Here is a 13,116-nt window from a genome sequence, read left to right as displayed (position 1 = left end):
TCACAAGCTGGCAGAGGGTAGATTTAGGCTAGATATCAGGAGGCGCTACTTCACAGTCAGGGCGGCTAGGGTCTGGAACCTACTTCCAAGCAAAGTGGTGCTGGCTCCTACCTTGGGGGTCTTTAAGAGGAGGCTGGCTGTACACCTTGCTGGGGTCGTTTGACCCCAGTACTCTTTCCTGCCATGGCAGGGGGTCGAACTAGATGATCTACTCAGGTCCCTTCTGACCCTAGAAACTATGAAACTTACCCTCCTGCTAGCTGACACAAACCCAGACATAGTGGGGATCACTGAAATGTGGTGGGAACCCAACGCATGACTGGGCAGAGAATGTCAAGGGCTATAGGCTGTACAGGAGGGATAGGACAGGGAGGAAAGGTGGGGGTGTGGCATTCTACATTAAGGAGGAATACACATCCTCATCAATTAGCAAAGGGTCAGAGGAGGAGCACTCTGAAGTGCTCTGGGTTAGAATACAAGGCAGTCATGGGGAAAGAGATTTAACGGTGGGGGTCTACTACAGAAGACATTGAACAAAGGGAAGAGCTAGACCAGGAATTCTTAAGTCAGCTCACGGAGGTAATCAGGTCAAATGACGTGGTCATCATGGGTGACCTGAACCTTCCAGACATCTGCTGGGAAGAGCAGTCAGCCAGGTCTGACCGCTCACATAGGTTCCTAGCTAGAATGCAGGACCTACATCTAACTCAGGAGACACATAGCACCACCAGGGGAGACGCCCTGTTGGACCTGGTGCTGGCCACGGGCAATGACCTCGTGAGGGGGCTGAGGGTGCTCGACCACTTGGGCAACAGCGATCATTGCCTGCTGGAATTCACCATCCAGCACAAGGTGGCAAAGGTCTGCAGCAAGGCAGCAGCCCTAGATTTCAGGAGGACGGACTTCAATGAGCTAAGGGGAATAGTCGGGAAAGCGCTGAGGTCCCAGAGGGGAGGGGAGCCAGGTGTCCAAGAAGAGTGGTCACTCCTTAAGGAGATGATTCGCTAAGCTGAAAGGGAGGTAATCCCAACACGGATCAAAGGGAGCAGGAGGGCACAAAAGCCCCCATGGCTCACCAAAAGCATCCAGGAATGTCTTTTAGCTAAAAGGGAGGCACACACCCAGTGGAAGGGAGGGGCCATCACCAGGGAGGACTACACTGCAATTGCTCGGAGATGCAGGGGGGCAGTCAGGAAGGCCAACCGCACCTTGTCATGCATCCACAGATGCATCTCAAGCAGGTCCAGGGAGGTGATCCTCCCCCTCTATGCAGCACTGGTCAGGCCACAGCTGGAGTACTGCATCCAGTTCTGGGTGCTGCACTTCAAGAGGGATGTGGACAACATGGAAAGGGTCCAGAGGAGGGCCACCTGCATGATCAGGGGGCAGCAGGGCAGGCCCTACGAGGAAAGGCTACGGGATCTGAACCTGTTCAGCCTCCACAAGAGGAGGCTGAGGGGGGGATCTAATGTCCTGTTACAAACTAGTTAGAGGGCACCAGCAGGCACTGGGGAAGTCCCTGTTCCCCCAAGCACTACCAGGAGTGACTAGGAATAATGGTCACAAGCTGGCAGGGGATAGATTTAGGCTAGATATCAGGAGGCGCTTCTTCATGGTCAGGGTGGCTAGGATCTGGAACCAACTTCCAAGCAAAGTGGTGCTGGCTCCTACTCTGGGGGTCTTTAAGAGGAGGCTAGATGTACACGTTGCTGGGGTCATCTGACCCCACTACTCTTTCCTGCCTTGGCAGGGGGCCAGAATCTATGATCTGCTCAGGTCCATTCGGACCCTACAAACTATGAAACTAAGAGAGGCCAGGGGCCGGCAACCTTTAAGGCAGGGGTGGGCAATTATTTCAGCTGGAGGGCCGTTTACTGAGTTTTGGTAAACTGTCAAGGCTGCATGGGTAGCTCCACCTCTTGACAGGTGCCCTTCTCTCTGGTCTTCATCTTGTGACCAGAAGTGTAGCAGAAAGCCCCCTTTGTACATTTCCCTTCTGGACACTGATATAACAGAAGTCCCTTCTTGCCTGCAACCTTCCTGCACCCCCACTTTGTGCATTTCTTTTCCTTCTCAGTATTGGCAGAGACCTAGCACACCCATTGCATGGATGTGGCAAGGCTCAGAGCAAGCCAGAAAGCTGAAGTGGCTTTCTGTAGGAGAAAGCCTAGAAACTACATCTACATATTGATTAAGCTGAGTGTCAATAAAGAAAACAAAAGAACTAAAACATCCACTGCAAAGACTGTAAATATATCCTGATGCTAATTCACTTACTATCCCCAGCAGCCTTTGAGCCTCACTGCCTCGCATTGCATTTTTATATATTTCTCACAGTGCATTTTCTTTCATATTTCATCTGTCTCATCTTTACCCTGGCATTTCATATTTTATACTTTTAAACTCTTAAGGGATGTACTCCCTGTGGAATGAAGTTACACCCTGGACCAGTTAAAACTGCAGTGAAACTGTAATTGTAAAGTGATAAAATATGTTGAGTGAACGCGAGTGAATGATGATCATCAGCAGACGATAGCCTAGCCAAAGGAACTCCATTTTAAGCTAATCAAGCTAAAGAACTGATTCCTGGAACTGGGCACTCATCCTATAGACTATTCCTGTAACCCATGACAATACAGGCATTAAGTCAATAAGTTAAGGGTGGACTCCCAAACCTTCAGATACCAGCAGGCAGAGACCCCTGTGACCAACAGCTGTCAGGTACTACTCAAGACCCACATGGAACAGCAACCTCTGGACTGGGTAGTCAAGATGATGCTGGGGGAATCACACAAGTCTGCCAGAAAGGAATAAAAGGCAGTGAAGCGTGACCTTCAGTGGCACCCTCTCATCCAGTGCCTGACCTACTGAGACAGAAGGACGAGCAGAGGGGAGGGTGGCTGGGGTGCGTGAAGGATGTGGGTGCATGTGTATGGTGGAGTATGTGTAGGACTCATGGCACCCCACCCCACCCCAACATACTCTGTTCCTCCCTCATTACTCGGGCCCCACATGCTTTCCAGATATGCAGCCGGGAGCCACATGGTGCTGGAGCGGCCGGTGAGTCGGCAGGGAAGTGCTGAAAGCAGCAGGCGGTGGTGGGGAGTGGCAGCGAGTGGGTGCGCAGGAGCGCAGCGACAGCTGAGTGGGAGCATAGGCTTACATTGGTGTCCCAGAGCCGACAGGGGCCCAGAGTGGGGTGGCAGGAGCATGGGGCCAGGCTGGCAGATACCCTACGGAGCCAGACGGGCTCCCCGCTCTCCTTGCTGGTGCATCCCAGTCCAGCTCCATAGAGCCCTCCCATAGAGCCTGAGCTCTGCACTCCTGCTGCTCCACTCTGGGCCCAGTGCACCAGCATGGGTCCCACGCTCCTGGCTGGCTGTTGCTATGCTCCTCCTGTTTGCTGCTGCTTTCACCACTTTCCTGCCTGCTGCTACAGTGCTTCAGCACCACATGGTTCCCAGCTGCATGGCCACAACTGTAGGACTTGGCAGAAGCTGGCCTTGCCCAGCCCTGAGAACTTACTCAGTCCACAGTCCTCCCCTGCCACCCTCCCCCACTTTTATCTGAATTTCCCTCTTGGGCACAAGGAGGTGGGAACAGCCCCATGCTCCCAGGCCTCTAGGCAGAGGCTTCCAGTTGGGCAGGGTGGGGTGAGGCAGGCCTCACTTCTGGGCTGCTTGTTCCTCTTGCTGGCTCCCCCTGCATCCTATTGCCCCTGGCTCCTGTCATCTTTGACAGGCAACCAGGGGAGAATAAATTGTAATTTTCTAAATGTTTTAGGGGTCCTGCAGGCTGGATAGAATGGCCTGGCAGGCCAGATTTAGCTCGTGGGCCATATTTTGCTTGCCCCTGTTTTAAAGAGTGGCAGGCCACAATAAGGCAGCTGGGTCTAAAGGCAGGTTTGCTTCTAGCCTGCTGTTGCTGTTCCAGCCCCCACCTTGCTCTGTACCAAAGGCTGCTCTCCTGCCCTTGTACTAGACTTGCTGCTCACCCCTTACTCCTTACCAATTTATCAGGGGTGCACCAATAAAGATTTTTTGGCGTGATACCAATGGCTGATTATTGACCAGCCATATCAGCCAATACCGATCCGATTGTCCATATGGAACCCGGCAGCTTGGAGAGCAGTGTTTGGCTGGTAAGTCTGTTGCAAGGGAAGGAGCATGTGGGAGCAGATCAAAGTCCCCAGGATGAAGAAGGGAGTGGGGCTGGGGCAGGGGAACCAGCAGAGGCAGGCACTGCACAGTCAAGGTGCGGAGGGGTGTGGAATGGAGCCAGCATCTCATCTAGGGGACAGGGAGGGTGAGGGCAGCTCCTGCCGCTGTATGCACCCATGGGGGCAGATGGCCCCAAGATCTGTGCACAGGGTGATGGCAGGCTGTCACTGTGGGCTCAGAGCCAAGGCTGCTCCAGCTTCTTCTTCCAGCTGTGCTAGGGCCAGATGGTGGCAATAGTGGGAAGTGGGGGGGTTATGGCAAATTTTGGGGTAGCTGTAGCTGCCGCCTGTAGCCCCTCCTCTACTCACCCCACCTGTTTGGTCTGAGCACAGCTGCCGGGAAGAAACTGGAGTAGCCCTGGCCCTGGGAGGGAAAGGAGGGAGGTGCATGCCTGCCTGCCCATGTCTGTCACTCACACAGAATGAGACCACTGACTATCCAGATGTTGGACAGTCCTGCCTCAAAACCTAATCATCTATGATTCAATAACTAGTAAAATCAAAATTTATTTGCTTTTATTCATATTTCTAATTATTATGTAGTTGTGTGTCAGAACGGCATGGTTTTTTATATAGTTAACATAGAAGTGCATATTAGAAAGCTTGTGAATTACTTTATTAACCTTTGTTAGCCTTATCATAGAAAGTATGGGTTGGAAGGGACCTCAAGAGGTCATCTAGTCCAACCCCTGGTTCAAAATAGGACCATCTCCAACTAGATCATTCCAGCCAAAACTTTGTCTACCTGGGTTCTGAAAACCTCCACAGATGGAGCTTTCACCACCTCTCTGGGTAACCTGTTCAAGTGTTTTACTACCCTCCTCATGAGAAAATTCTCCCTAACATCTAACCTAAACTTCCCTTGCTGCTACTTAAGACGATTGTTCCTTGCTCTGTTATCTGCCACCACTGAGAACAGTCTAGCTCCATCCTCTTTTAGCGCCCCCTTCAGATAGTTGAAGGCTGCTATTAAGTCCCCTCTTCTCTAGACAAAATAAGTCCAGCTCCCACAGTCTTTCCTCATAAGTCTATCCCCCAGTCCCGTCACCATCTTTGTCACTCTCCACTGGACTCTCTCCAATTTGTCCACATCCTCTCTCTAGCGGGGAGCCCAAAACTGAACACAGTACTCTAGATGTGACCTCACCAGTGCTGAATAGAGGGGAATAATCACTTCCCTTGACCTGCTGGCAACACACCTACCAATGCAACCCAGTATGTCATTAGCCTTTTCCACAAGTAGGGCACACTGTTGGCTCATTCAGCTTACTGTCCACCATAGCCTCCAGGTCCTTTTCTGCAGTTGCTGCCCAGCGAGTCAGTCCCCAGCCTGCCCTGATGCATGGGATTGTTCCACCCTAAGTTCAGAACTTTGCTCTTGTCCTTGTTGAAACTCAGGAGCTTCCCTTTGGCCCAATCCTCCACCTTGTCTAGGTCACTCTGAATCCTAGCCCTACCCTCTAGTGTATCTGCTACTCTCCTCAGTTCAGTGTCATCTGCAAACTTGCTGAGGGTGCATTCTATGCCATCTTCCAGGTCATTGATGAAGACATTGAACAAAATTGGCTCTAAGACTGACCTCTGGTGCTCTCCCCTTGATACCGGCTGCCAACCAAACATTGAGCCATTGATTACTACTCTCTAAGCCTGATGCTTCAGTCAGTTTTCTATCCACCTTACAGTCCATTCATCCAGCCTGTACTTCCTTAGCTTGCCTGCAAGAACATTGTGGGAGACTGTATCAAAAGACTTGCTAAAATCAAGGTATACCACATCCACCATTCTCCCTGCATCCACAGAGCCAGTCATCTCATCATCAGGTTGGTCAGGCATTACTTTCCCCTAGTGAATCTATGCCAACCGTTCCTAATCAACTTTTTTCCTCCAACAGCTTAGAAATGTATTTGTTGAGTATCTGCTCCATGATTTTTCCAGGGACTGGGGCAAGACTGACTGGTTTGTAGGTCCCTGGATCCTTCCCTTTTCCCTTTCTTAAAGATGGGCGCTGTTTGCCCTTTTCCAATCACAGTGGGACAACTCCCAAGGTATCATTGAGTCTACAGAACCATGCACCAGAGCCAGCACATAGGGACATCCCAGTGGGGCACCACAAGCAGTGCTCGCCTGCACCGTGCATAGTGCCTGCACCGTTGGGTTCAGCCCACACTAGACCACATCAGGCTGAGGCCCATGAGCCAGATCACAGGGCTCTATGGGCCAGCACTGGCCTGCAGGCCATATTTGACATCCCTGCACTACACAGCATTCCAGGCCAACATGAAAAATGGCCCAGTTCAGCACTGTAGGTAGAAGCAAGCTACATTACTAGTTACATTCTCAAACTGAACCATATGAATAAAACAACATAGCACAGGGGCAGGCAACATGTAGCCTGTGGGCCAGATCTGGCCAGCCAGGCCTTTCTATTCGGCCCACAGGGTCCCTAAAACAATTTAGAAAATGTATTTTCATCTGTGTGTGGCTGCCTCTCAAAGATGACAAGGCACCAACGGCAGCAAGACCCAGGGGCTGAGCAGCAAGGCATGGACTAGGTTGCAGGCAGCTTGTCCAGGCAGTGGGGGGTGCCGACTCTCCACTGCTCTGCGCACTCCCAGGGGGGAGGGATCTGTGCCCCCTAGATCTGTGTGCAGGGTGGGGGCAGGCATGGGCTGCCTGCTGTGGGGCTCAGGCTCCCTGCCCTGCTGCCCTCACCCCCACCCCCCAGGGGCCTCTGCAGCCCAGCAGGTGCGATTCAGCTGTGCAGAGAACAGCAGAGCCATACAAGGATTTCCTTGATACCGTGAGCTCTGTGCTGCCCTGGCAACAATGCACCCCCTGAATGCACAGCAGCAGCATGGGGCTGTGCCCTTCACTGCCGCCATGCTCACAGGGTACATGTCTCCAGGGCAGTGCAGAGCTTGCAACAGCAAGGAGACCCCTACATGACTCTGCTCTGCCCTGCAGTGCCAGATTGCACCCACTGGGCTGCAGAGGCCTCAGGGGAGGGCAGCAGGGCAGCAACCTGTGCCTCAACAGGCACCGTGCACCCACACCACGCATAGATCAGGGTGGCACAGATCTCCTACTGCCCCCTGGGATTGCGCAGAGCGGTGGGGAGCTGCTGCCCACCACCCCTCTGCAGGCAGGGTGGGTGGGGAGAGCCGGGCTCCATGCTCTGCTCCGCTGCAGCAGCCCCCACCTCCTGCCGAGGACAGGGAACTGTAGACCCGGGTCCCTGGCCCTGTAGCTCTGGCAGTTGGAGGGCCCTTCTGGCAGGGCTGGAGGGGCCTTCCATTTTAATAATGGATTTTGGGGTTTTTAAAAATCAGAGAATTTGCAATTTAAAAAAAACCAAAAAACTGCAAATTTTCAAATAATCAGGGAAAACCAGGATCCCTCGTCCTCAGTTATGTTCCAACATAACTTGCTGATCAGTGCAGATAGCACCAAGCCCATTATAATACAGACTAGCTTTAGATAAGTGTAGATCACACTGTCCAATTTGGGTGAAGTTTCATCTAATCATTCCAATGTTTCTCATCCAGCATTTCATAAATTGTTAGGGTCTGGAAGGGACCTTGCAGATCGGGTCCAGTCCCCCTGCTCTAGGCAGGAAGACAACCAAGGTCAAGTGACCACAAGGAGGTAACTGTCCAGTCTGCTCTTAGAAACCCCAGGGTAGGTGGCTGCACCACCTCTGGAGAGAGTTTATTCCAGTCTGGACACCTTGACTGTGAAGGAGTTTTTCAAGGTAATAAGCCTGAAGCAGCCTTCCAGGAGTTTGTATCCATTGGTCCTGGTCTTCTCCAGGTGTGCCCTAGGGAACACTTGTTCATTGAGCTCCTGATGCACTCCTCTGATATAGCAGTAAGCTGCTATCAAGTCCCCTCTCAACCTTCTCTTCTTTAGGCTAGAGGCCCAGGTCCCTCTCAGCCTTTCCTTGTATGGCTTGTCTTGCAAGTCCCTGATCATCCGGGTGGCTCTTTTCTGGATCCTCTCAAGTTTTTCCATGTCTTTATTGAAGTGCGGCACCCAGAACTGGATGCAGTACTCCAATTGTGGTCTCACCAGTGCTGAGTACAGAGGGAGTATCACTTCCTTAGTTTTACACAAGATGCATCAGTTGATGCATGCCAGCATGTTGTTTGCTCTGCTGGCCACCACATCACTCTGATGGCTCATGTTCACGTGGTGGTCAATCATTACCCCTAGGGTCCCATTCAGCCGTGGTGCAGGTCAAGCCATCTCATAGATTCATAGAAGTAGGGTCGGAAGGGACCTTGTAGATCTTCTAGTCCAACCCTCCGAGCCTTCTAGTCCGTCTCCTCCGAGCCTGTATGTGTATTGAGGGTTATTTGCCCCCAGGTGGAGCACCTTGCACTAGGAAGTATTAAACTTCATCTGGTTTCAGTCTGCCCAACTCCCTAGCCTGTCCAGGTCCACTTGATCTTCAACTGATCTTCTGGCATGGCCACACTTCTCCATAACCGGTGTCATCCACAAACTTGGCCACAGACCTCCGAGAGACACCTCTGGCCACTTTGTGCCAAGGCGACACGGATCCACCCATGGGAACTCCCTGGGTCCTACCCTGTAGCCAGTTTCCCACCCACTGAATCATCAAGCAGCTGAGCCCACAATTTTCCAGTTTTCCCACAAGGTTATCGTGGGATACTATATCAAAAGCCTTTTGGAAGTGTAGGTATATAACATCTACCTTGTCTCCCATGTCCAGGTGGCAAGAGACCTGGTTGTAGGAGATGAGATTGGTAAGACAAGACCCACTCACAACAAAGCCATGCTGGCTGTTGTTCAGAATCTTACCTTCTGCAAGCATATCACGCACAGATTCTTTAAGGAGCTTTTCCAGGATTTTCCCTGGGATAGAGGTTAGGCTGATTGGCCTATAGTTGCCAGGTCTTGAAGATGGCCCTCTTCTAATCCTCAGGGATCTCCCCGTATGCCATGAATTCTGAAAGAGCCTTGCCAGGGGTTGCGCAATAACCTCAGCCAGCAACTTCAGCACTTTCAGATGGAGTCCATCCAGTCCCGCTGGCTTATAAATGTCTAGCTTTTCTAGTTGGTATTGCACCTGCTCAGCATCCACAGCGGGGAGGCTGTCAGTCCCAGCATGCCCCCTATGAGCCTTATCTTGCTTGACTTTCCCCATGGTCTGGTGAAATACCGAAGCAAAGTGGGCATTTAAGAGTTCAGTTTTGTCCTGAATGTCGGTTACCAGCTGTCTCAAGGTGTTAAGCAGAGGTTCCACACTTCCATTTGTTTTTCTTCTACTACCTACATACCTAAAGAAGAACTTCTTATTGTCCTTGATTCCCCTGGCTAACCTAGACTCAGTCGCCGCCTTGGCTTTCCTGATTATTTCCCTACAAGTGCTGGCTACTGAAGTATAGTCCTCCTTGAGGACCGTCTGTAGATTCCACTGTGTGTACACCTCTTTTTTTCTTTTTTAAGAGGATCGCAATGTTCCTATTAAGTCAGGAGGGCTTCCCAGCCCTCCTGCTACCTTTCCTCTTTGACACTGAATTCTAAAGAACAAAGGCTTTTTTAATAAAAGAGTGATTATTCCATTTGAATTCAAATTCATTTTATAGTCCAGAGGATCTGGCAAAAGTAGAAAATAATTTAACCCAGAATACAAGTGCTATTTGAGGTCACATTATTTGTATAAGGGCATAGAAATCACTGTTATGCTTCTGGACCTTTATTATATGATTTGGGGATATTTTAAAACTGTCCAGCCACAAAGCACAAGTCTGGCTGCATCATAGTCTCCTTGTTAAAGAAGACAATAAAAAGAAGAATGGTGAGAAAGTCTTTCATGAGAAACCATTAAGGCAACTAGTCATATATGAGAAAGTACCACTAGGATTGGGTAACTGATTGGTCAAATGCTATCAAATAATAGTCATGTATTTTAAGCATTAAATTTATTAGAACAGTGACAAGAGACTTTAATCTTCAGTAGGTTAGATATTTGTGCTAATTACAAACAGTTAGTTAACTGTTATTGTGAAACAACTGAATTGCAGACTAAAAAATCCAAACACTATAATAAATTTTTATAACCGTCAATGTTAGGTAAGTTTAAATGTAAGTAATATTCACAACTGAGCAGTTTTTCTTTCCCTTGGCTTTTGTCTCAAAACTCCATGGTCACCTGAACAGTTACCAATTAAAGAGACAATTGCAACATACATAGTAACTATAAAAGACAAAAACTAGTTTTTAAAATGCTAAGTGGGCAGCAGGCCAACTCTTCAAGCATGTTGCTGTTTGAATTTGGTGCTGCTTGCAGGCACCAGACAGCCAACACAAGAAAATTTTTTATGCTGGCTTTGGTTCTTTCTTCAGTACAGAGGAGCTCCTGCAGCCGCATACGTCTTACTGGGGGAAGGGAAAAAAAGGGCTGTGGGTGCCTGCTCCTAAATGGAGCGTGTATACATAGCCTGACTTCTGCAGGACTGAGGCAAGGTGTATAATCCTCTTGACACTAAAATGCAATAAAAAAGGTAGGCCACCCCCTTACAAAAAGACATCCTTGGCTTTACTGAATATTTGACAATTGTTTACTGCAGTCAAATAATTGACTGGTCAGCTGACTGTCTATTGGCATTATATGACCAGTCAATTAATTGAGTAGCCTGCCAACCCTAAAACAAGCGAAAACATAAGACAAAACAGAAACAAGAACAATTTTCAAAATTAACAAGTTAATGAGGTGTCACTAGCTACCAGTTAATGATTTAAAAGGGAAGAGAAGGAAATCTAGGAAATCAGTGCCACAGCAAAACTCAACAAGTTCAGGTTAGTCAAAACCAAAAAGTGACAGAGGACCTTATATCAAGCTAAATGAGCAACAAAAGGATAGATTGGATTCACTGTTGCCTATGCAAAGTCACACACCCCAAAAATAAACATGAAATATTCAGGTTACTAGGGCAGGTTACAGATCATCCTGAACTTAAGGAAGACACTTGGCCATTTCACAGACTGAGGGAAGAATGTGCCATAGTCATCATATAGCCTGACTTCCTATATAAAGGTGGCCAGATAATTTCACTCTGATTCAAGCAAACCCATGCCTTGTGGCTTAGTTAGAGCAGTTTTAGGGCATCCTGTCTTGATCTGAAGATTCCAAATGATGGAGAATCCACCATATCCACATCCTTTCATGAATTCATGTAATGCAGTGGTGCTCAGCCTTTTAGAGCAGTGGGCTGAGTCCTTGCAACTCAGCTGCATTGCAGACCACCACTCCCCTCCAGGGGGAGTAGCAGGAAAGAGAGAGACAGAAAGAGAGACTGTGGAGCTGAACAGCAGTGAAGTGCACAACAGGGGATGTGCCAGGCCGAGCTGGTTCCTACTCACTGATCCCCTGTCCCGTGGGCCAGATCCAGCCACTTCAGGGGCTGGGTATGGCCCAGCCTTCAGGCCACAGGGTAAGCACCACTGGTCTAAATAATAAGTCATGCTCATAACAACATATTCCTAATCTAAATCTGAAATTGTCTACTTCAGGCTCATTGCCACTGGGTCCTGTTATGCCTTTGCCTGATGAGTTAAGTCTTCTAACAGCTTTTCCAGATAGGTACTTGTGGACCAGGAATAAATCACTCCCTAAATGTTTTTGAGTAAATAGGTAGAATTTTTTTAGTTCTCACTCTATGGAAGTTTTTACACATCCCATTTCATTCTTGTAGCTCTTCCTGCACCCTGTCCAGTCTATCAACACTTCAAAAAATTCACACATTAAAAGATCACAAGACCGCAATTCCAAGATGGCAAAAGATCAATATAACTGGTGAAAGTATAAAAAAGCATGCAGCCTGCTAGCTGGTATTATTGATACTTGAAAATTCAGGAGTTAAAAGGGCTTGTTTCTGTTTTGGTGCTCATTAAATATACTGAAGACATTATTACTACCCATATATAATAAATAGCATGTTTACTGGAAGGTTCAACTCAGGGAACTTTCACAACATGGAATACAATTTCTCTATCCAATAGGTGTTTAAGGTCCTAAAAGGAATTTGTGATCCCCAGACTTTGGAGTCCTGAGCCCATATTTACATGCTCAAGGCACAACCACTAAAACAAACCATAATCTCTCTCAAATATAAATATTTTATTATAATTACCTGATTTTTGATGACACATGCTTGATCACCAGGGTCAGACACATCTTTTGGAGGAGCCATTTGATTTGTAGACTGGGAATTCTGAGGAGGCTGAGCAGCAGATACTAAAGGACACAATACAGTCAGTGAGTGTAAAAGCTACATAACAAAAAGATAGTCTTTACTATATGTAGGAAAAATCTAGACTTGAGTAAAGTGCTCACCTGTGAGTCTCAGATGGACTCCTAAGGAGAGGAAAGGAGAAGGAAGGGAGAAAGAACCTGTTGTTTTTCAAATTAGGTGCCCCACTAACTAAGCAATCTTAAAATCATTAGCTTGATTTTGGGCCTGCACTGTTCAACATCTTCATCAGTGACTTGGACAAGGGGGTAAAAAGCACCCTGTTCAAATTTGCTGATGACACCAAGATGTGGAGGGATGTGGGCACACTAGAAGGAAGCAACAGGCTACAATTGGACCTGGACAGGTACAAGGGTGGGCAGATGAGAATAGGATGGGATTCAACACAGGCAAGTGCAAAGTGATGTACCTGGGGAGGAATAACCGGCACCATACCTACAGGTTGGGGAACTCCCCTTGTCAGCACAGAGGCGGAAAAGGATTTTGGAGTCATCATTGACTCCAAGATGAACATGGGCCAGCAGTGTGGGGAGGCAGTCAGGAAGGCCAATCGTACCTTGTCATGCATCCACAGATGCATCTCGAGCAGGTCCAAAGAGGTGATCCTCCCCCTCTATG

The 13,116-nt window shown here is 48.7% G+C and overlaps 1 protein-coding gene across 1 annotated transcript in view; it reads right to left on the bottom strand.

The window, feature by feature from the left end:
• The window catches only part of BUB1 (BUB1 mitotic checkpoint serine/threonine kinase), a 58,910-nt gene that overhangs the window by 38,403 nt on the left and 7,391 nt on the right, over positions 1 to 13,116 (bottom strand). Inside the window, exon 6 of the mRNA XM_019544108.1 lies at positions 12,379 to 12,482. Coding sequence (XP_019399653.1) covers positions 12,379 to 12,482 — 104 coding nt within the window. The remainder of the gene's footprint in view (positions 1 to 12,378; positions 12,483 to 13,116) is intronic.

This window comes from Crocodylus porosus, unplaced genomic scaffold (genome assembly GCF_001723895.1).
Source record: "Crocodylus porosus isolate Cpor-Errol unplaced genomic scaffold, CroPor_comp1, whole genome shotgun sequence".
Taxonomy (NCBI): Eukaryota; Metazoa; Chordata; order Crocodylia; family Crocodylidae; genus Crocodylus; species Crocodylus porosus.
This window is presented reverse-complemented; position numbering and strand designations above follow the sequence as displayed.